At 48.6% G+C, this 23,038-nt stretch overlaps 1 protein-coding gene across 2 annotated transcripts in view; it reads left to right on the plus strand.

The window, feature by feature from the left end:
• LOC142584628 (germinal-center associated nuclear protein-like) overlaps positions 1 to 23,038 on the plus strand; it is a 559,187-nt gene that overhangs the window by 260,768 nt on the left and 275,381 nt on the right. For both annotated transcript variants that reach the window (XM_075694780.1, XM_075694781.1), the window contains exons 14-15: positions 1,113 to 1,255; positions 3,885 to 4,046. In XM_075694780.1, the coding sequence (XP_075550895.1) occupies positions 1,113 to 1,255; positions 3,885 to 4,046 (305 nt within the window). The remainder of the gene's footprint in view (positions 1 to 1,112; positions 1,256 to 3,884; positions 4,047 to 23,038) is intronic.

Raw genomic sequence — 23,038 nt, forward strand, 5'->3', positions numbered from 1 at the left:
ATGGGGAAATGGCGCCGCGATAGCTCAACTAGTAGAGCATCGTACGTGTAATGCGAAGGTTGTGGGATCGTTCCCCACCTGTGGCAATTTCTTTTTTCATCCACTTTCATTTCCATTAATTTATTGTTTCTTTGTTTCATTTATTAAGCACAAGTAATTTCCCCTATGTTGTCCTTAGTGTCAGTTTGTTGGCATCTTATGATATGACTCATAAAAACCGGGCCCGTCGGTTAACCCCATTTCCTCTCGTTTTTTTCTCTGTGGTGTAATACCTGCTGTGAAAAGTGTTGCAAGGCTGCAATGCCACTTGTGGCATTGCAGCTTTGAAGGGCCAGTCTTGACGCATTTCCTGCTTTGAAAATAATCTCGGCTGAAGAAGGTTCATGACGTGCCTGGAGGCAAGTGACCTTGACGCCAGGCATGTCCTTTATCTTCCTTCTTCTGGCATCAACTATCTGTTTCTTTTAGTGAGTTAAAAGCCTTTGATGGTGCATGGGTAAAAAAATTGATCGTTCAGAATTATGGCACCGAATTCAATGGCACCGAATTCAATGGCACCAAAATTCAGTGGCACCAAATTTCATCAGAGTTGAACCTACAACCATTGGTGGGAGTCGAACCCACGACGCTTTGTGGTAATTGGGGCCAAGGTAAATAAGCCACAGTTAATTAAGGTGCTCAAACCCAATGATCTATGGTGGGAGTCGAACGCTCGACCTTTAAATTTTGCCGCATTTTCTGCCTCATGAGCTGTATAATGCTTTCGCAATAAAGGAGGAGAAAATGAGTAATAGGAAGTAACGACGCATTCGAATGAGAAGGTCAAGTAATTTGATAAATGGCTCATGAGCGCATATACTTTCGTCTTCATCCTCTTTGACGTAGCGCTTAAGTGACTGTGAAAATATTTTTTTTTTTTCCTCCGTCATCTGAGCCATTCTGCGATGGAAAATAGGGAGTGCTGTAGTTGCCCAAGTAAAGCCTGTGTCTTCTCAGATGTCAAGTGCAAATTGCACTGCTGGGCTTTCTTGCAGTTCTCACGTGCTTGTTGTTGCTGTTGCCATTGCTTGATGGAAATTAATAGGAGCACGCCTCCTGCTGCGTTTGGGCAGGTGATCGAGGAAGTGCTGCATGCGCTGGTTGAGGGTGTGGTGCACCAGGAGCTGGAGGCCCTGGGGCAGGACCTTGTGCTCACCAAGGTGGCCGAGCTGACAGCCACAGCCCTGCTCGAGGAAGAGACACACCAGCTCTCCAAGTGAGCATTCTCTGCTGCATTGTGCACCACCAGGTGCCACACTTGGCATCTTGGAAGCCTGCACTGAAATGATGCGACTAAGAAAATGCTTCGCTTGGCATCTAGTGAACTGATCTTGTTCAAGTTTGTGGCATAGGGAAGAAAAATGCAAATACCCTGTATCGAGTACCAGCTACTAAGAGCAATATTTTTTTTTAATTAGGCCATCAGTTTTCTTGCAACCATTGTTTCCACAAAAATTAAGATTTTTTTAGTTGAGGCATTAAGCCTACTACTTTTTAATCCAGCAGTAAAGATGAATTTACTTCATATTTATTGCTATTTCAAGTAGCAATATTGTAAATAGCATTTATTTGGACATCTAAAGCAGACAGAAATTGACATATTATCACATATTTTCGTATCAAGGCCACATATCTTGGAAGTAAGTTTGGGCCTGGACATTGTGGGTGCTCATACATGAGAGAAAAGTGGATAAATGTGCATCTGCTTTTAATAATCAATGTAACTGCCACCACACGCAACAACATTGGCAAACCTTTGTTTTGGTTTCATTGCAATAGCAAATATACGGACACTCCAGGCACATTTCTGCCATCACCATCACCGTGATTCCGCATAAAGTCCAAGGGCGATAGAATCGTTGCTGTACACTGTATGTGCGAGTGAAAGCATGCAACGAAGAGTCCGCGAACGCAGCTCAAACTCGTGTGTGCAAGTGAGAAAGGCGGGCTGGAGGCTCGCGGCTGAAGCAAGGGAGTGGCGCGTTCCTCTCCGGCGCCTGCTGCTTATGGCGCAGCTGTGCAGGTGCCGTACGCTGAAAGCGATTTGAGAGAGGGCCAAAGTGCATGCCTGCACAGGCCTCATCTTCAAAGCGATCTGCAATGTTTGCAAAGTGCACGTAGTGCCGGTACTTTGTATTCGCCGTGCTTTTGACGTTTTGTTAGCATTGAAGCGAGAAATGCACGAAAGTCAATTTGATCGCTGCTACTGCCACGAGTCGCCACTCCAGCATTTTGACAGCGAGTTTCCGCGCTCATCGAGTGAGATGTGTTCACGTTTACCTGTGCGCACGTGACACCGTGCTTGTTAATTTAGTTAAAACATGTTGGCGGGCTGGTTGGTTTGAATTCATGATAGCATGTGTAAGCATGACTGAATAAGGCCGTAGAAAGAAAGAGACGCACAGACACAGCGCTGTCTCTGTGTGTCTATTATCCTTGCTTTGTTTAGCTATATACTAATTTGCTATAGCAATCGGTGCTTCACCTTTCGGGCGGAACTGGGACTTTTTCTTTGCTACCCTCGTTTGTCATTCCTGGTACATAACCATGAAACTCGAGCAGCTCGAATCTGGTGCACCACAAGCGTACATTACAAGATGAAGCCATCCTCTTATGCGTGCTTTGACGTCACACCACATGTAAGGTTGTGCGATGAAAAAAAGTGTGAACGTTTTCCCATAAAATGACAATGTACGTTTGAGGCAGCACCGGAACTAGAGTGGCGGAACCTCGCCGCACAAATGCGTATGGCACGTGTACAGCGCGTTGCCTGCGGGTGTCATGGCATACATACATTACAAAGAACACATGTGCAAAGTGCTACAGGGCAGTCACAGGGTGCCGGAATATGACTTTCGCCAATGCTTAGTCAACAACTGTGCAAACAACCAAAGAGGAGACTGATAGACTGAGCAGTATGCCTCTATGGCATACCAATAGTACTGTGATGTTTGGCGGTAAGCGATCCTTGAGTGCAGGCTTGGACATATTGCCACTCGTAGGGTCACGTGCTGAAAAACTCGTAAGGTTTTCGTGCGAAATGTGAACAGAATATTGTAGTCGAACAGCCATATACTTTTTGGGCAGTTTTGGGCGTGCATGAAATGTGAAAACCTTTGCATGCGTGCTGTGCATACACAGTGGCATGTGGCTGTCCATGAAAAGACAGTGCAGCTGCAAAGTGAGACAGCAGAAACTGTTGGACCCTGGGAAATGGATTTTATTATGTGCCAATGTTAAGTTGACAGGTTTAGTCAGTGACTACAAAAATTTCTTCATTAGAACACATGGCGAGACAAAGTTCTGTTGAACTCCTGACTACACTAACATGATATCTGCTTCGTAGTGTTACAAGCTACACTACTGACTTGATATCTGCTTTGTAGTGTTACAAGCTCTTGTTCCAGCTTCTGCTCATAACGGTTGCTTTTTGGAACAGCCACAACCGTTACAGTGAACAGCTTCTTAGCCTGATGGGGTTCTTCCCATGTTGCATTTCTGCTCCCTCAAAATTTTGTTGTGACAGCAGCCTGTCAGCCTCATGCACGCTTTATTGCCGAGTGGAATATAACAACCTTGTAAGACCAGTATGCAAACTTATGCCAGTGTTTCTGCGTGCAGTGGCACGCAGAAATGGCATCAGAACTTGACCGCCTGCACAGACTGTTCGCACAGTTAGGCCCAGTAAAGATGATTTGCACTTGGGCCTTTTTAGCCCATCTTAAGTTGTGTGAAAGCCAGTAGCTGTGAAGTAAGGAAGCCTAATTGTAGTGCCTTGTTTATTCTCGAGGAGGTTCTCCGTGACATCAGTGCAACATGTTGAATGTTGGGAGCACACATTTCAGGGTGGCTTGCCGGGAAGAGTACCTCCGTGCAGAAGAGCAACGTCTGCAGGAGAAGCTGCTGGCCAAGAGACAGGCGCGAGAGGATGAGGAACAGGCACGAGAGCAGCTTGCAGCTGAGATCCTGCGCGAGGGCCTGGAGAGCGAGACTGAGGACCTCTGCAGGTGAGACCCATTTCATCTGCAAGCCCCTTGATTTTTCGAGCAGCATCTGAATTAAATTTGTCTATTGTCCTTTAGTTGCAGGCACCAAACATTGTGATTGTGGGGGATACTGCCTAAAAACATGCTTGTTTGTTTTTTATTCATGGATGCATTTTGATCAAACTTGCATTACTTCTGTGTTGTCGTATAGTAGTGATGGTGAAGAACCAAACGGGAGCGAAAACTGTGGATCATAAAACTTACTCTTTATTGGGGAAACCTGTGCCCACGGAATACAAATGACACTCGAAGCACAACAATAGTGGCAAGCATAGTGGGCGATCACCAGAATCTGACCTGCAGGTCATTCTTTTTTTCTTCTCATTTTATTTCCTTGAAGACCCTATGTGCGGGTATCACCACATGGGGTCAGACATCTAGCTACGTTTGCTGTAGAGGTCAAAGGGCAGGTGACCAGAGCGATGTTATAGGGAAAGCCGTTTCAGTCTCTGACTGCTCTGGGGGAAAAAAAAAAAAAGAGATGCAGCAAATGTTCTGTTGTGGGCACGTAGACAATGAACCTGTAATGCATGCCTAGTGTGATGAGATATAAGTGGCAGCGGTGATTTAAAGCTCATGATTAAGTGTCGATTGAAAGAACTTATCGAAAAGGAAGAGGGTGGCAACATAGAGGCAGAAAAGCGCAGCATGGACCAATAAAATTGCGAAAAAATCATTATGTTGAAAATGATACTTTTGGAATTTCCAACTATTATTCTACCACTTTGTGAAATTTTGTGCATTCTAAACCAATATTTTAGCCGCAATATAAATTTTTGGCACCAGTGTCGGCTAAATATGAGCCAATGTTTCTGTAAAGTGCTTTTTCCATGGCGCGTGACAGCCGCCGCAGTAGTTCGGTCCTGCCGACTCGTATATCGTTTAAAAGAGCAGTCTCTCGTTTTCATTTTCCCCCCACCACCACCGGCTCCGTCCGCACATTGGCAGTGAAAAAATTCCGCCTCAAAAAGAAGTCCCAATGGGTGCTGTAATTGTTTAAAAAAGGCATGTGACCCTCAGCTAGCCACGCCATTGGCTAGACTCACGTCATCTGCATCACTCCGCAGCCGCTGCGCGCATGCCGCGCATGCCGCGCATGCCGCGCATGCCGCGCATGCCAACGAGGTTTTCCACACTGTCAGCGATGCCGACCTCAACTCTGAATTTCACTATGAATTACAAATTTAGAAAAAAAGAAAAGAGGAGAAAATTGGTGTGCAACTTCAAGAAACAATGCTCCGCTGTGCCACTTCCTGATGGGATTGATAACAGCCCACTCGTGCATTCGAGTGATGCAGGAGATCTCGATGGCATGTTAGTCCTAATCCCCTGAAGTGCTCCTGACAACGACCGCGTTTCAGCGATGTTTCGGCACAACGCTGCTATTCTGCAGCCAGAATTTTTGCGGCGTACTGACAGGGGAGCTCAAGGGAAAACTTCAAGCATTAGCGGGAACTCCTGCTACTGACGGAAAATCGGAACTACTAGATCACGTTGACGACACTGCTGCCGAAACAAACGAGCTGGCTACGTCTGCTGAGCATGCGTCTGCTAAAAAACTTGCAGCGGGTGCTCAGAAGGCATCATCGTAGTGACACTATCCAGACAGACTACACAGACAGACTTGGAGGCTACTAATGCAATAGCAGTTGTATATATTCAGATATTTTCTGGTGTTCTGTTATAAAAGTACGCTCATTTTGTTTTTTCACGTTTTCTCAGAGTCAATTTTTTTTTTTTAACTTTCCGAAGCGCTATCTCGGTCTTCAGGACACGTAGGACCATAATTTTAACAATGGCATGTAGCTACATGTTGTATCGTCGTTCCGTGGATGACGAAATGACAAGTACGACATCACGAAGGCGACAATGCAGCGGCCTTTATTCTGTGCTCAATTATATAGCCCAGGCAAGCCAGAATGGCAAGGGAAAGAAGAGAAAGGGCATGCCTTAAGCCGAGTGCCAAGCGTAACACGGCTTATGCCAGTGCATGTCTTATCGCAGCGCGATACATCTTTTTCCTCTTGAAAAAAAGAAATGCTTCAAGTGAGTTGATTAAAGTTCCTGTCGTATTGCAGGTGATGGGGAGGTTCATCTCGGGGGAGGAGTGGAAGCTTGCGTTGTAGAAGGAACAGAGGCGCTTGTTGTGTCAGGAACTGATGTAGGCGGAGTGGTGTGGTGATTAGCCTCATCGGCGACATTGTTTCCAAACACCTCCAGGTTGAAAGGTTCGTCTGTGGGTAGTAAATGTTGCCGGTTTGTTTGTTTATTTATTTATTTACATACTTTCAAGGCCTAGTAGGCACAACAGAAAGGAGTGGTAAAAATATTTAATAATTGCAGTACAAGGAAATAATAGAAAATCAAACTACAAGACCAAAAATAACATACAGCGCGAAGGACAAGGACTGCGAGAGATGACAAAACACAGCGCTGTGTTTTGTCATCTCTCGCAGTCCTTGTCCTTCGCGCTGTACATTATTTTTGATCATGAATTACCAACTAGCCCAAGCAACCACCTTAGCAAACTATAAGGCACTTTGAATGGCGATCTTGAAGTTAGTGGAGTCACAAATTGAGACTGCGGAGGTGGGAAGGCGGTTCCATTCAATGGCTGTTCTTGGCAAAAAGGAAGAATGGCACAAGTGAGTTCGACAAGATGGCTCTTCACTTTTGTGTTGATAGTCGATGAGAGATGAGATGTAACTTGGTGCGGTGAAAAGATTTTCTTTAAGAGAAGGGTTGAAGTAATATATTCTATGAAAAAGACAGAGACGAAAGTACTTGTGACGTAACCAAAAGTCAGGTAGATCTAGTGTTGTTTTCATAGACGTGACGCTATAATGACGAGAATAAATTGAGTGAATGAAATGGGCGGCGCGGTTCTGAATGCTTTCAAAGGAAACGGCAAGATTGGCATGAGCAGGGTCCCATATGGCACAACCATATTCTAATTTTGGACAGACGAGTGTTTTGTATAGAGCAAGCTTTAGTGAGGTGGGTGCTGATCCAAAGTTTCCTCTCAAATAGCCTAACGTTCGGTTAGCATTGTTAGTGACATATGCAACATGCATATTCCATGAAAGGTTGCTAGTTACATACAGGCCGAGATATTTATACGATTTAACAACCAACAGGGTAGTACCGTTAATAGAATATGAGAATACATCACAAGAGGAAGAGCTAGAGGAGACGCGCACACTTTTGCATTTAGTTGTGTTAAGCTGCATTAGCCATTTGTTGCACCATTTGGATATGCTATCCAGGTTGTCCTGTAGCTTACCAGAATCACTAATGTTAGTTATTTTGCGATAGATGACACAATCATCCACGAACAGCCTAATGGTTGAATTAGAGATACAGTCAGGAAGGTCATTAATGTAGATTAGAAAAAGCAATGGACCGAGTAGCGAGTCTTGTGTTTCGAAAATTCGTTAGAACTTACATACTGACTGGGTCCTGTTAAAGAGGAAATCCTTTAGCCATGCGAATACCTTGAGGTCACTATTAAGAAGGGAAAGTTTAAAGATCAGTAAATCGCGGGAAACAGAATCGAAAGTTTGCGAAAAGTCCAGAAATATGCAGTCGTCAGTTTTCTGATCCACATTGTTAAGCAAATCGTTCGTAAAAGAAAGGAGCTGTGTTTCACAGGAAAAGAATTTTCTAAAGCCATGCTGCACGTTGTTAAAGAAAGAGTTGGTCTCGACAAAATTAATAAGATGTGAATAAATTAAGCACAGAAAATAAACTCGCGGTTAGCAAGCATCACTCTTACACACACAAGTTCTAATGATGAAACAAGCGGAATGTTTTGTGACACAAGTGTATGTTTAATAGCTATCAAGACTCCCTCCTGATCGAGTGCCACGGTCATATTGGTACAGATTGTAAGGGTTTTCGCAATCCAATATTTCACTGCTTCTTCTTTTTGCGGGCAGCGACGTTTCAGTAATGATAACAATATCAGCCGAACAAGAATCAATAGCTAACGACAAAGCAACACGTTTGTTGAGTACACTTCGTGCATTAGTGAACAGTATGGATACGTCTTGCTCTTTCTGGCATGCAACAGATGGCTATGAGGAAACATTCAGCTGAGTCACTGTAGACTCAGTTACAGCCGCCTGCTTATTTCGGGACGGAAAGATTTCGCAGACGCTATCGGTGGCTGCACAGTAGGCATACGTTTTACTGTTGATAACTTTGTTGTGACGAAAGACGGGACAGGACGAGGTGCTTCCTGTCTTTTGTTCCTTCTTTGTGTGCCGTTACCGTTGGCGCTTCATTTTCTGAAAGCGTGTTGGTTCCCCTAGCTGACCTCCGCAGCATGGCCGCCGGTTGTCCATTGTCTTGCATCCTGTAGTCGCCACGAGTGTCAGCGGACTGCGACGAATCCTGGGGCCCACATACCGCAAGCACCCTTTTTTTAGGGAAGCTCTTCTTGCTGCAGAGAGACCATGTTGGCGGTGGCGGGTTCAGTAACAAAAGTTGGTCCGCCGATCGCGTTTAGTCACAACGGCACCGAGGGGGTGTTGAAGCAGCACCTCGAGGTCCCTACGAAATGAGTCACCGCAGCAATTGTGGTAGGATTCCATGGTTCTCTTCTGGGAAGCTTGCAACGCTCGCAGCTGCAGCTGGCTGAGAAAACTTGCATGTTGCCACCTCGGCAGGCCATTCCTAACAGTATTTCATCAAGCGCCTAAGAATATCTTCTTGACGTAAAGCCACATTCTGATCTTGTGCTTGAGGGTCTGCTGATCACTTCACATTGTTTTAACTGGAATCCAATGTACAGATCCACTGTCAAAGCTCTGTTCAGGATCGGAAGCAACATCGATGCATAGGACTCTCTTTTCAATCCTAATGATTCCAATCCACGTATGTGCACTTGCACCTTTTGTCACAGCTTTCATAAACCGTCATGGTCGTTTCAGCTTGTCACTGTATTCAAGTTAGTTAATTCTTTCATATGCATTTCTACCAGCACATCATCTTTTTTGTACTGCTTGAGTAGATCAATGGCATTCCCATAGTTACTGTCCGAAAACTGTAGTCCCTCTATGACAGCTGCTGCTTTTTCGGTTAGTGATGACAGAAGGTACGTAAATTTCTGATTTTCGTTCAAGTTGGTTCTTTCGTGCACAGCTGTTTCAAATTTCAGCATTGCCATTTGTTGGGCGTGTTGGGCTTTCTGTTTCAAATTGCCGCAAAAATCTCTGCCATTTCATTTTATCGCCATCAAACTTCATTATTTCTAGCTTTGGTAACTTCACTATCGTTGCTTGCCGCAATTGTCTAGCTTTGCCATGAAAGTTGGGTTGCTCTCTCGCTGTTTCCCGTATTACTTAGCGGGAAAGGTACGCGTTGATGCTCTGCAGACCATCTATTATCTTCCACTCGTACTCAGTGGTTTTCGCAAAATCCTAGTCAGCTATTTCGGGTGTTATGAACTGCTCCATCTGCTCGTCTGCTTTCTTTAGTGAGTCTTCAATACCTTTAATCTGGCTGGCTATCAGCGACATCGCTGTAGGATCCTGATTTTCCTCAAGTCTCTTTTCAGCATCGCTAACTAAGTTTGTTATGTGTACTCAGCGTTTTTCGCTTTTTCAAGATCACTTCTCTGTTCATCTTGAATAACTGAGGAAACTGCTGGTCGCTTACAGATTCTAGCGGCGAAACGTCATCTGGAGTCTTGGTCGCCCTCTGTCTGTGCCGCTCCTTCCTGTTTGTCTCGTCTCGCTGCCGTTGGTTCGCCTTCAGGGCTTCTCTTCATCCGTCGTCTGTGGCCAGTCCGTCGTTCTGGTAGTCCATGGCCAGTCGGAAGAGAAGTAGCCGCAATCCTGGTCACGACACCATGTCGCAGAAACGAGGCGAGGCAGCTGCGTTCAATGCGAACGAAATCAAGATTCTTCTTTTTTCTTTATCTCTCTTTTTTTAGCGCGCACGCCTTTGGAGCCCGCCGTTGTCTTCTTTCTCGTCTTGTCCGCTCCTATGAGTTTCAACATCTAGTTTCTGCTTAAATAGCTGCCAGTTTTTAGAAACGTCACCTATGATGCAAAGTGGGTCAGGCAGCTTCAGGAGATCCAGTGCAGTAGCCTAACTACCAAGGCTTTCTTCTGTTCAGGGCGTTGTCGAGATGGGATCCCACTTCTGACACCATGTATCGTCATTCCTTGGACGGTGAAATGACAGGCCGACATCAGGAAGGAGACAATGCAGCAGCCTTTATTCCATGCTCGATTGTATAGCCCAGCCAAGCCAAACTGGCGAGGGAAAGAAAAGAAAGGGCACGCGTTGTGGTAGTGCTAAGCATAATGCGGCTTATGCCAGCGCATGTCTTACTGCAGCGCGATGCACATGTGTGTACTACACAATGCTAGAAGCGGATTTTTTTTATTTTGCTTTATAAATTTTAATATCTGGCTACCAATTGGACCACGATTGCCATGTTTCTTGATTCAACTTCAAATTGCTGTAAAATTGGTAATACCGGCATTATAAATAAAGTAGTCCTACAGTTATGTTGCTTACACTTTGTAGTATAAACATTCTGGCTGATACTTTTCTTACAATTGTTCTGATAAACAATAGGGGATTAACTTTAATTATATCGGGAACCACTCAGTCAATTTACGAAGTAATTATATTTTTGAAATCAGCATGAAAAACTCCATCTGGGTCACAATTTTATTGAATTTAGTCAAAAAAATTTCTAATCACCCCTTCTCTTTTAACCATTTCGCTGTCGGACCTTTCTGGCCGTGATGCACCCCCAGTGTCGGTTTGGTTTCAGGGAACGAGCATAATAGGGAATGAACATAGCAATTTATTTTTGATTATGATTGGTATACAAATAACATAGTCAATGCAATATGCAGATTTCAGTGTTCTGCAGCTGTTGTTAATAAACATCATCATCATAATCAGCCTGACTATAACATCCGTTCAACATCCGAATCTGATGATGCGGAACTCATCTCTTCCTCGCATGAGACGCTGTCCAAGTCCAAATCCGAGCTCGGCTCGTATTCTGAATCGGAAGAGCCACCACTCCAAAGAGCAGACGAACTCCCGCTCGCTCAGTCATACGAAAGTAATCGCGCGCAGGGAGTATGCGCTTTCAGTCGCCCGTGCAACGGAGTGAAATGGGAGGCTGCGTGATCAACAAGACAGAGGGAGATGAAAAAAGGCTAAAACAAAATTCGAAGGGCTTTACGTTTACTGCTGCAAGTCGGAAGCGAGGGTGCAGCGAGAGAGCGAATGTAGCAATCGAGCCATTCTTTTCGGAGGGGCAGCGGCACGTGCGCCTGAACTTGACGCGCTGTAGAGGACACACCAACAGAAGAAAAATAAAAACCTTCAAACCAGCGGAGGTGGCAGAACAACCCTTGAACCCATAACCACACGCGCGCGACGCATGATCCAGCGAACGCGGAGCCACCGTGCCCCTCAGCAGAAAGAAAGTGGGGAGTGGCAGTCGCACTGTACTCTTCAATACATAGACTAACACAGGTCGGGGCGAAAATACGAACTTGTAGAAAGAGTCAACAGATGGCATGGCTAGTCCAGGAGCACCAGCTTTGCGCTCAGGCACGAAACTTTGAACGCACAATAGTGAACGTACCGGTACGTCAGTGACAGTGTGGGGGGGAAGCGCAATGACGTACCGGTATGTCCGTGACAGCGAAAGGGTTAAGGGGGGGACACGAGTATTAGAAACCAAAAAATCGCACAAAAATGGGTTTCTTGAAAGTGGTATATTCATAATATTGTTACGTAGGAAGACACAGACGAAAAGCTATATACAAGTATATTTACAACGAAATATGCCGCACTTGGCCAAGAGGCAACAGCCTGCGCTAGCCTCCAATCATTGTCGTCATCTTCACACTGCTCTCCTCTTCGGGATGGCAAATACTGTTTCGTAGCGCTACCCCCGGCGGCAAAAGCGCCGTCCCGGAGCGACTAAAGGCCGGACTCGGAAGCAGTGTATTGGCCTTGAGCCTACTGACGTGCACGACATCACTAGATGCCAGAGTAGATGACGAGGTTGAGCTCACAGGAGCATGCGGTAGGGCCCTGTGTATCGAGACAGGAGCTTTTCCGAAAGTCCGACGTGACGAGAGGGCGACCACAGGAGCACGAGAGCACCAGGTGAAAACTGGACGTCACGGTGGCGGGCGTTGTACTGGAGCTGCTGAGTGGTTTGCGAGTCCGTCAGTCGACCACGGGCAAGCTGGCGTGCATGGTCGGTGAGGGCGATGGCATCTCGCGCATACTCGCTTGTTGAGATCGCAGCAGGACGAAGTGCAGTGTCAAGGGGCAAGGTCGGTTCGCGGCCGTACAGTAAATAAAATAGAGAATACCGGCGGTGTCATGCCAGAAAGAATTGTACGGAAATGTGACGTAAAGAAGGGCAATGTCCCAGTCGTGGTGGTCCTTGGAAACGTACTTAGACAGCATGTCGGTAAGAGTATGGTTTAACCGCTCTGTCAGGCCATTGGTTTGAGTGTGGTATGAGGTAGTCAGCTTGTGTTGAATGGAGCAGGAATGCACAATGTCAACGATAACTTTTGACAGGAAGTTACGACCACGGTTAGTAAGCAGCTGTCGTGCGGTGCCATGAAGGTCACGCAAGAGAAAGTCCGCGACGTCTGTGGCGCAACTGGTCGGAAGAGCCCGCATGATAGCGTATTGGGTGGCGCAATCAGTTGCGACGGCTACCCATTTGTTCCCAGAAGATGACGTGGGAAAGGGACCGAGGAGGTCTAATCCAACACGAAAGAACGGTTCCACAGGGGCAGTGATCAGCTGTAGATGACCGGCAGGTAGCACCTGAGGTGTTTTCCGAAGCTGGTAGGGATCACAGGCAGCAACATAGCGTCGAACGGAACGAGCGAGACAAGGCCAATAGAAGCGGCGGCGGACGCGGTTGTACGTGCGGGTTACCCCAAGATGTCCTGCAGTGGGTGCATCATGCATCTCAAAGAGCACAGTCTGTCGCAGATGTTTTGACACGACAAGAAGAAGATCAGAGCCGTCAGGGAGGAAGTTCCTTCATTACAGAATGCCGGCCTGGAGGACATATCGGCAAACGGAGGTGTCCGTAGGTGTAGTGCGCAGACGCTCGATGAGTACTCGCAGCGATAGGTCTCGGTACTGCTCATCGGCGATGTTAGCGAAGGCAGACACAGAGAAAATGCCGTTGGCACTATTACTGTCGGCGTCGTCAGGCTCATCTACCGGGTAGCAAGACAGGCAGTCAGCGTCCTTGTGTAATCGGCCACATTTATAAGTGACAGTATACGAATATTCCTTGAGGCGTAAGGCCCGTCGACCCAGTCTTACTGTAGGACCTTTCAGTGAGCGTGACCAGCAAAGGGTGAGATAGTGTGTGACAACAGAAAAGGGTTGGCCATATAAGTATGGGTGTAATTTCGCAACCACCCAAACTAGGGCCAGACACTCATGCTGAGCGATGGAATAGTTGTTCTCCGCGGGTGAGAGGAGCCTGCTGGCGTAAGCGATAACACGGTCGTGGCCGCGCTGGTGTTGTGCCAGTACTGCGCCAATTCCGTGACTGCTGACATCAATACGGACTTCGGTAGGCGCAGGAGGATCGAAACGGGCCAGAATGGGAGGCGTTGTGGGAAGGGCGATTAGATGCAAGAATGCAGAGGCCTCGTTATCGGCCACTGGAAAGGGGCGTCTTTTTTGAATAGCTCGGTTAGTGGTCGTGCTATGGCCGCGAAATTTTTCACGGAACGGCGGAATTACGAACAAAGGCTGGTGAAGCTACGCACCTCCTTGACACACTTCGAAACAGGGAATTGTGTAACAGCGTGGATCTTGCCTGGGTCTTGGTTGCACTTCGTTCGCGTCAACGAGGTGTCCAAGGACAGTAATCTGCCGACGGCTGAATTGGCACTTCGATCCGTTGAGTTGCTGACCAGCTTGACGAAAAACATCCAGGACTGCTGAGAGGCATTCGAGGTGCGTAGCGAACGTTGGGGAGAATGCTATAACGTCGTCCATGTAGCACAGGCTCGTGGAGCATTTGAAACCGTGAGTACATCATGCGTTCAAAAGTGGTAGGAGCGTTACATATGCCGAACGGCATCACTTTGAATTGATAAAGACCGTCGAGTTTTACAAAAACAGTCTTCTGGCGGTCGAGATCGTCCACGGGAACCTGCTAGTAGCCGGAGCGAATGTCAATAGAGGAGAAATAGCGAGCACCGCGGAGGCAGTCAAGGGCATCATCAATCCGAGGTGGGGGATGCACATCCTTTTGGGTAACCATTTTAAAGTGCCTATAATACACACAAAAGCGCCCTGAGCCATCCTTATTTTTTACGAGTACAACAGGTGACGTCCATGAACTACATGACGGTTCAATAATGTTCTTGACAAGCATTCTGTGAACTTCGGCGTGAATAACTTGATGCTTAGCCGGTGACACTCAATACGGGCGGCGATGAATAGGAGGGGCATCGCCGGTATTATTGCGATGTTTAACAGCTGTAGTTTGGGCCAAAGGACGATCGTTAAAGTAAAAAATATCGTGGTAGGAAAACAGAATGCGGAGAGCTCACGAACGTGCTCGGACGGCATGTCGGGCGCAATCATTTTCTGTAAGTCGGCGATGGTACAAGTTACCGACTGCGATGGTAGAGTAGGATCGGCTGAATTGTCATCTACTGCAATAGATGCTATTGAGTGATCCTCGAATGAGCAAAGCTGGGCCAGAGATATCCCGCGTGGCAGCACTTGTGTCGTCAAGCCAAAATTGACCACTGGCTGGCAGACGCAATTCGCCATAATAGATAAAACTGTATGGGGTACTGTGATCACGTGGGTAAGAAGAACGTCTTGCATTGGAACCGCGATGTAGTGACCGTCGGGGACTGGTGGGGATGACTCTTAAGTCAACGTAAGTCTGTGCCGTAGGTGGCAAGCAAATGAAGTCGACGGAACTGAGGCGACTGGGGTGTGGTTCAGCAGGATCCAGAACGGGCAGGTCAAGGCGGAGACTACTGGCGGAACAATCGACGAGAGCAGAATGTGCAAAGCGGAAGTCTAAGCCGAGGATGATGTCGTGGAGACAGTAAGTGATGACTGGGAATAGCACGATAGTGGAGCCATCGGCGAAGGAGACGCTCGCGGCACACATACCAATTACTCCACATACCACATACCAATTGTTCCGCCATCGGCGACACGGGCAACAGGCGTCATGGCGGGCATGATTATTTTCTGGAGCCGGTTACGAAGGTCAGCACTCATTACCGACAAATGCGCCCCAGTGTCTGTAAGAGCAGACACAGATACACCGTCAACTTTTACGTCAAGAAGGTTCAGATGAGTGGGCAATGTCAGTAGAGGATTTGGCGGTGCAGGGAGCAATGCAGCGTCACCTCGAGGCGCTGCATCGTCTAGTTTTCCGGCTGGGAGCGCCGTCCGAAGGAAGTCGGTGAATAGGAGCAACGGGGCTGGAGAGAGCGAGATTGTCTTCGTTGGGGCGAAGGCAAATGAGAATAGGGGTGGCTCGGCGCAGGAGAATCAGTGGCGGTATTATCGGAGTGTGCGGCATAGGGACGAGAAGGGCCACCTGAGGGGCGAGAGTAGGCAGTATAAAAATACCGGGTCGTGGAACTCCAGTGACTGCGACAGTGCTGAGAAATGTGCCCGATTCAATGGCAGTGAAAACAAATGGGCTTGTCGTCAGCAGTGCGCTATTCAGATGGATTGCGGAAAGGTGGTGAGTAAGAAGGTGCGGGACGGGGTGGATTTGAAGAAGCTGGGCAGGTATCAGGGAGATGGGCCGAGCAGATGGTGTGAAGACCCATGTTTTCGAACTCCTGGCGGACAACTGCCTGGATCAGGGAAACCATGTGTGCAAGTGCGTTGGTGGGGCTGGAGTCGAAGGCAGCCGGATAGGCGGCCGCGATCTCACGCCTGACGATCCTGGTAACATCGCAGTGTTGTTGGGACGAGGAGCGTCGACACAGGAAGAGATCGCTGGCGTGTTGGGCAAACGGGCAAACTGCTGGTCGATACCTCGGCTTTTAGCGAGTTCGAGGCGGCGGCACTCTTTTATAACTGCATCCACCATCGTGACGTTGTTGAATACGAGCAAGTTGAAGGCGTCATCAACAATGCCTTTGGGGTTGTGGGAAACCTTGTCGGCCTCAGTCATATGTGCGTAAACTTTGCGGCACAGAGCCAAGACGTCCTGAATGTACGTGACATAGGGCTCCGTTGGCGTCTGTGCACGGCTGGATCACGCCTTCTGCGCAGCAAGTTGGTGACTGTATGGGTTGCCAAAGAAGTCTCGGAGCTTTTGCTTAAGCGAATCTAAACTGGTGAGCTCATCTTCATGCGTCCGAAACCAAAATCGAGGTGCCGCCGAGGTAAAAGACTACGTTGGCGAGCATGATAGTAGGGTTTCACATGTTATTGCGGCTGACGTGTTCGTACAGGCTGATCCAGTCATCGACATCTTCCCCATCTTTGCCCGAGAATATGCCAGGATCACGGGGAGCGGGGAGAGTGATGTAGGTCTTCGAAGTGGCAGCAGGTGTCGGAGGCGGCTGAGTCGAGTTGTCATCGCCAGGAGCCATGAAGGAAGGCTTGACGTACCGTCCACTCCAAAGCTCCGTGTCGAGGTACAGGAAACGTTGTGGGGAGCACATGCGCCCATCTTCCCCCACTCCGTCGCGTCGAGAGCCGGCATAGAGAGGGGAGAGGCGCACTATGCCCTTTCCTGATTCAGAAGCTCAGAAGCTCAGATAGCAGAATAGCGCTGTTGGGATTCACACTGGACAACGGCCACATCCTGCCGAGTAAGGATAAGCATGAGGCTATACTGAGGTACCCGTCGCCGAAAGATATCGGCGAACTAAGGCGCTTTCTGGGATTGGTGAACTTTTATCACCAATTCATTCCAGACTGCGCGGCAGTGCAAGCGCCTTTGACGAAGCTCTTGAGGAAAGACGAACGGTGGACTTGGGGTCAAGAGCAGGAGGCGGGACTGCGTGGCCTCACGAAGGTGCTCGCTGACACGGCCGAATTGCAGCTGCCCGATTTGAATAGGGAGTTTGTGATTCAAACAGACCCAAGCGACCTAGGCTTAGGTGCAACTTTGCTTCAGGAGCACGGAGGCACTTTCCGACCGGTTGCGTTCGCAAATCGTTCGTTGACGCCGGCAGAACGGAACTACTCGGTGAAGAGAAGGAGTGCCTCGCGATAGTTTTCGCTCTGCGAAAGTTCGACTATTACGTCGATGGAGTGGCATTCAAGATTGAGACTGACCACATGCCTCTCACTTGGTTGAGGCGCTTGAGCGAGCCGCCTGGCGCATTGGGCACTGCTGCTGCAGCGTTAAGACTTCACTGTGCGCTACTGCAAAGGAAAAAGCAATGCCGTAGCTGACGCACTTTCGCGAGCGCCAGTCCAAGGCGATGGAGAGGCCCAAGTAAGGGACGCGGAACAACCGTTGATCCTGGGCGAGAGCGTGAACCACGTTGATGTTGTCGGTTCCGCAGGAGTCGTGCAGTCGCAGGAGCAGAGAGGAGCTGTTCGCGGCTCAGCAGAAGGACCCGTTTTGTCGAAAAGTGCTCGACGAGCTCCGGGAGCAGGGTGGCGCGGCCGCCGCACACATGGAGGCAGCTGGTATTGCTGTCGGTGCTAAGCGCTCGGGATCAGTTGGTAATGCTGTGAGTGCGCTGGATTCTTATCTGCTGAATTCCGACGGCCTCCTGCTGAGGTATATTCCCACCGAGGACGACACAAGTGAGGCGTTTAAGGTGTTGATGCCGCGCGCATTGCGAGGAGCACTGCTACGCTACTTTCACGACTCGTGTATCGCTGGGCACGCGAGCGGCCCCAAGACTTACATTAAGTTGTGTCACCTCGCAACCTGGCCAGGCATGAAACGGGAAGTGATGCGCTACGCCCGCTCATGTCATGTGCCAAAGCGTGAAGCCCCAAGGTGGACGACCGCCCGGCCTCATGCAGCCTATCGACAGCCAGACTCCCTGGCAAATCACGACGTGTGACGTCATGAGACCGTATCCCACCAAACCAAGCAGGAACAAATTCTTGCTTGTAGTCACAGATCACTTCAGTAAATGGGTCGAACTTTTCCCGTTGCGAAAACTGACGGCACAAGTGATCATGGATAAGTTGATCAAGGTTTTCACCATATTTGGCTATCCGGAGCAGTTGATAACGGACAATGCGTCCTACTTCACTGCGAAGGTTTTCGTCGACTCGTGCACTGCACTTGGCATTAAGCACAAGAAAACGACAACTTACCATGCTCAGTCGAACCCCACTGAACGAGTCAATCGCAACATTAAGCACATGCTTGTCGCATTCTCTGAAAGACATAAGGACTGGGATACCTACCTTCCAGAGATCGGGTTTGCATTGCGATCGACAGTGAACCGCTTGACTGGGTATGCGCCTTCTTCTCTCAACCTGGGGAGAGAGCTGCCAAATCTGATGGATAGAGTTCTCGCGGATCGCAGCAGAATGTCGGTCGCACCGGCAGCACGAGCTGAATACGCGACGCACCTACGTGACAAGATGACGGAAGCTTTACACAAAGCACGCCGTAATCTTCGCACTGCTAGGGCGCAACAGAAGGCGCAGTACGACCGCTCGCATCGGAAGGTCCGCTACGAAGTGGGCGATCTGGTGCTTTAACGCCAGCATGTTCTCAGCGATTCTAGCAAACAGTTCGCTGCCTCGCTGGTGCCAAAGTGGACCGGGCCGTATCAAGTGCGAGAGAAGGTTTCCTCGCTTGTTTACCGGCTCAAAAGCATGAAAGGGAAGCCGATCGGCGGGCTGGTACACGTATGCGACCTGAAACGCTACGTGCCACGTGATGAGCAGTGGGATGAAGATCAGACCCTCCCTCAACTGCGGTCGGTGAGTGAGAGCAGCCAGAATTGAATGGCGAGCCCGCAGCCGCGCTACAACTTGCGTAGCAGGCGGAAGTGATCCGACTGCTATATTTGCGTAGCCCGATGACTACGAGGACCATTCGTAAGTCCGGGCCGTGCTGGCACCTTGTTAGTTCCTGCCGGGAAGCGAACGTCTAGCGACAGCAGAGCGCAGAGTATTGACGACGAGCCGTCGTTCCAGTCTTCAAGCAACCACACAGACTACGAAGGGAATGTGACGTGAACGATTCAACGTGTTTGCATGCAGTGTGTTCATTGACCAAAGCCTTGCGAGGGCCAGTGCGGTGTGCTGTGAGTCGTTGATGATGCAGACGACCATTCACTTCGTAACAGGCGTTGACGGTGTTCCCGGTTCCGGCCAGTCATGCTGCTTATCACAATTTTGTTCCATGCAGTGGACTAATCCAATTTTCTGAAGCAGGAAACAAGACGCGGCCGTGCGAACTGCCTGCAGTACTCGCGGGTACAACTGACGCACCGGCAGTGCTATGCTGGCCTTGCAGCCGCACGAACCACTACCCGGCGCGCAGCAAGCGACCGCCCGAGTTGTGCAGCCGACACCTGGGGTGCGGCACGGAGAGTCGCCTTCGAGCCGGGACTGCGATCTGCCTCGCAAGCCCGAGCAGTGCCGCTGACTGGGCACCTTCGAGTCGGCATCAAGTATCTGCCAGCTGAGGGCTACAGCAACGCAAGCCCGACGCTGAAAGCCGGCGTGTGCAACGCTGCCTTGATAGCCAACCTTGGCGGGAACTTTAGCAAACGGGCGCCTGAACCCTTCGGGTGTACCTAGGTGCCAGCATCAACAAACGGGGGACTTCTTAAGGGGAGGAGGATGTGGGGAGCACACTCGCCCATCTTCCCCCGCGCCGTCGCGTCGAGAGCCGGCATAGACAGGAGAGAGGCGCACTATGCCCTCTCCTGATTCTCCCTCGCTCTCGCGACGCGCGTGTGCTCTTCCTCCCCGACTCGCGGGCAGGTAGCTGACGGGCGAGGAGGACATTTCCCTCACCCAGGTAAAAAGGTACAAAACAGCGCGACCTGGGGAGACCCTCTCTCTCTGAGGCCGGACCCCTAACCTGCCGGACTGAGTACCTGCCGCAACCCGTGAGTGACCACGTTGCCTGACTATCCCGGGCAACAAGGCCAGCCTATTTATTACTATTACAGAGAGGACGTCCCTCTGCCAGTGTTCCTTATTGCCGGTAGCAATAAACATTCTTACAGTTGACGCCGCTGGTTGCCTTATTCGTTCGAACCTGACGTAGCCGCGATTCTCGCGCTACGGATTGGGGAGTAACACAAAGCGACTGCGTGGGGCTAGATCCGGAGCTCGCCTTAAGCCCTAGCCGCATGCAGAGTGGAACCTCCACAACATCCACCTCCACCGGATATGTTACGTAAGAAGACGCAGATGAAAAGCTATATAGAAGTATGTTTAAAATGTAATGCACCTCACTTGGCAAAGAGGCAACAGCCCGCGCTATCCTCCAATCGTCCTCGTCATCTTCTTACTGCTTGCCTCTTTGTGATGGCAAATTCTGTTTCGTGGGAATATACAAACACTGCCGCATGTTCTCACCAAGTTTCCCGCGTCATGGATCGAGATTTCAGCCGCAATATCAATTTATGTAACCACTGCAAGCTATATTTTGAGAGAAAAAAGAATAAAAAGGGGGGCTTTTTTCATGCCACGTTGCTGCTGAACGGCGTATGCTGTCGCTGTATCTTGGTCGCGTTGGAAAGAACTACTTCTGTTTTTGAATTTCCCGCCACATTTTCGTTTGTCCCCCTATTCGCTATTTAGAAATACCGCACCAAAAAAAAGTCCCAGCCTGCGACCCTATTCATCCTATCTTATTTTGTTGTAGTGCAAGCTGAACAAGGACAACAGAAAGGCACATCTCACACACAGCGGTAACTTTCAACAACAGATTTATTTCCCGTTCTCGTCACTATGTATGCACCCTCGAGCCGTCATGCAGCACGTGTAAAATTTCAGTAAAAATGAACAAAAAAATTAAGTGGGAACGACACGTAAGCAGTTTCTTGACTCACATATTCAGACATGTACACGTTCAGTGCGAACAAAGGTAATTGGGCTCTTTTGAGGATAATGGAATGGAAGGTTTTCTGACGCATGAGTCGCCGAATATTGATATGTGTGTAGCTTCTATTGACACGTGAACTCATTTATCTTTTACGGGTGAGTGCTTTTACCATGTAAGAAATGTTATCGCTCAGCGCTGGACACGTCTATATCTATCAGAAGTTTCTAGAATGTTGTCGATGCTTCTATCAGCTGTCTCTTGTCACCGAACCTTGTCGAATCTGATTCCATGCATGCATGCATGCATGCATGCGAATGGGGTAGAACTTTGTGGAAGGCACGCGGGTTCCAGCGGTTACTCTGGAACATTCGATTACTGATCTATAAAAGCCGACGCACTTGACCCGCTGATCAGATTTTGATGATCACCGACTGTGTTCGCCATTGTCGCCGTTCTTTAAGTGTAGCCTGTTTTCGTGGGCACAGGTTCGCCCAATAAAAGTTAGTTTCGTCTTTTACAGTATTGCTACGGTGTTCTTGATACGTCACTCCACGTGGCACTATTATCAAGTGTGTCATCTCACACCTGCTTCTACTCATGATGACTGTTTCTTTAAATCTAGGGTTGCATTTGCATCTCTAGCAATGGATGGCAAGAAAGCCGTCAGCGGCCAAGCTGTTAACTTTGTTACTGTGTTCTCGTAGCCTGTCATTTACGCATCTGCCTGTTTGACCAACGTAGGATCATCCACACCCGAGAGAAGATGCGGTATACCACACCCGCGATGCAATCAATGAACTTGCTTATATGTTCTTTTCCGCATGCGGTACGTGCCGGTACGTGCGATAGAAGAAGTGCCGTCTCGCCTTGTGTTTCTAAACAAGCTGACTAATTTATTAGGCGCCGAAAATACAATGTTGATGCTGCTCCTTCCAGTAATCTTTCTTAATCTGTGGAAGAACCTACCTATGTAGGGGATGACAGCAACCTTTTGTTCATGTCAGTGCTTGAACCTTGCATCTGCTCCGAACTGCTTCGCTGTGCCTTCTTAAGCAGTCCTTCTGCGACTGACACAAGCACGTGGCTCAGGTAACCAGCGCAGCTTAAACGTAAGGCTTGCCGTCCAAAGCTATTGTGCATTAGGCGTTGGCATGATTTTTTCAGTGCTTCGCTGAAACACAACTTCACGATTCCCCTCTTCACAAGTTTTGTATGCGGGGAACGAAATGGTAAAAGTGACTTACTTGCCCTAGGTTCGTAACACCAGCTCACTTTGTTATCAGTGAGCACAAACTTGATGTCAAGGGACCTAATTCTCCCGTCACGTGGCATTTCAATGGTGACTTCTGCTGGATTAAGACAGTCACGAATAGTGGTAAAAGCAGCAGCGCATTCATTAATAAAACAAGCGGATGTACAGTCAATAAGAACTAAAAAGTCGTCAACATTTCTATATAACTTTTACAACCTTGGATTCGTGAAGGCGCTCTGACAGGTCTCTGTCCAGTTTGGCTAAAAGCAGATTACTTAGCACTGGTGCTACCTCCAATTTCTGCAGAGACAAGGTACCTTTGTTTTCGATAAACGTAGACGACAAATAAAATCTAACCCCCGACTGCAGAGATCTAACTTGGATCGGGCTTGGACTTGACGAAGTCGGCCCGAAGGAAGAGGCGGACTTCAAAACGCCCAAGTCGGCTTTCGCGTTTCATAGACGCTCAAGCTGACTTGCTTCGTCAAGTCTGTGCTTCAATGCAAAAGCAGGTTGCTCGTCTGTGTCCGAGGTTAACAATAAATTTATTAGCGTAAGGCACGTTGTACAGCAAAAAAGTGTGTATCTTTCCAAATTTCCACCAGGGCATAACTGCTGAAGTATAGTTTGCGTAAACTTATTCCATCTGGCTACGTCCGCCGCTGCGATGGGCAGTGTTGC

Source organism: Dermacentor variabilis, chromosome 6, assembly GCF_050947875.1.
Source record: "Dermacentor variabilis isolate Ectoservices chromosome 6, ASM5094787v1, whole genome shotgun sequence".
Taxonomy (NCBI): domain Eukaryota; kingdom Metazoa; phylum Arthropoda; class Arachnida; order Ixodida; family Ixodidae; genus Dermacentor; species Dermacentor variabilis.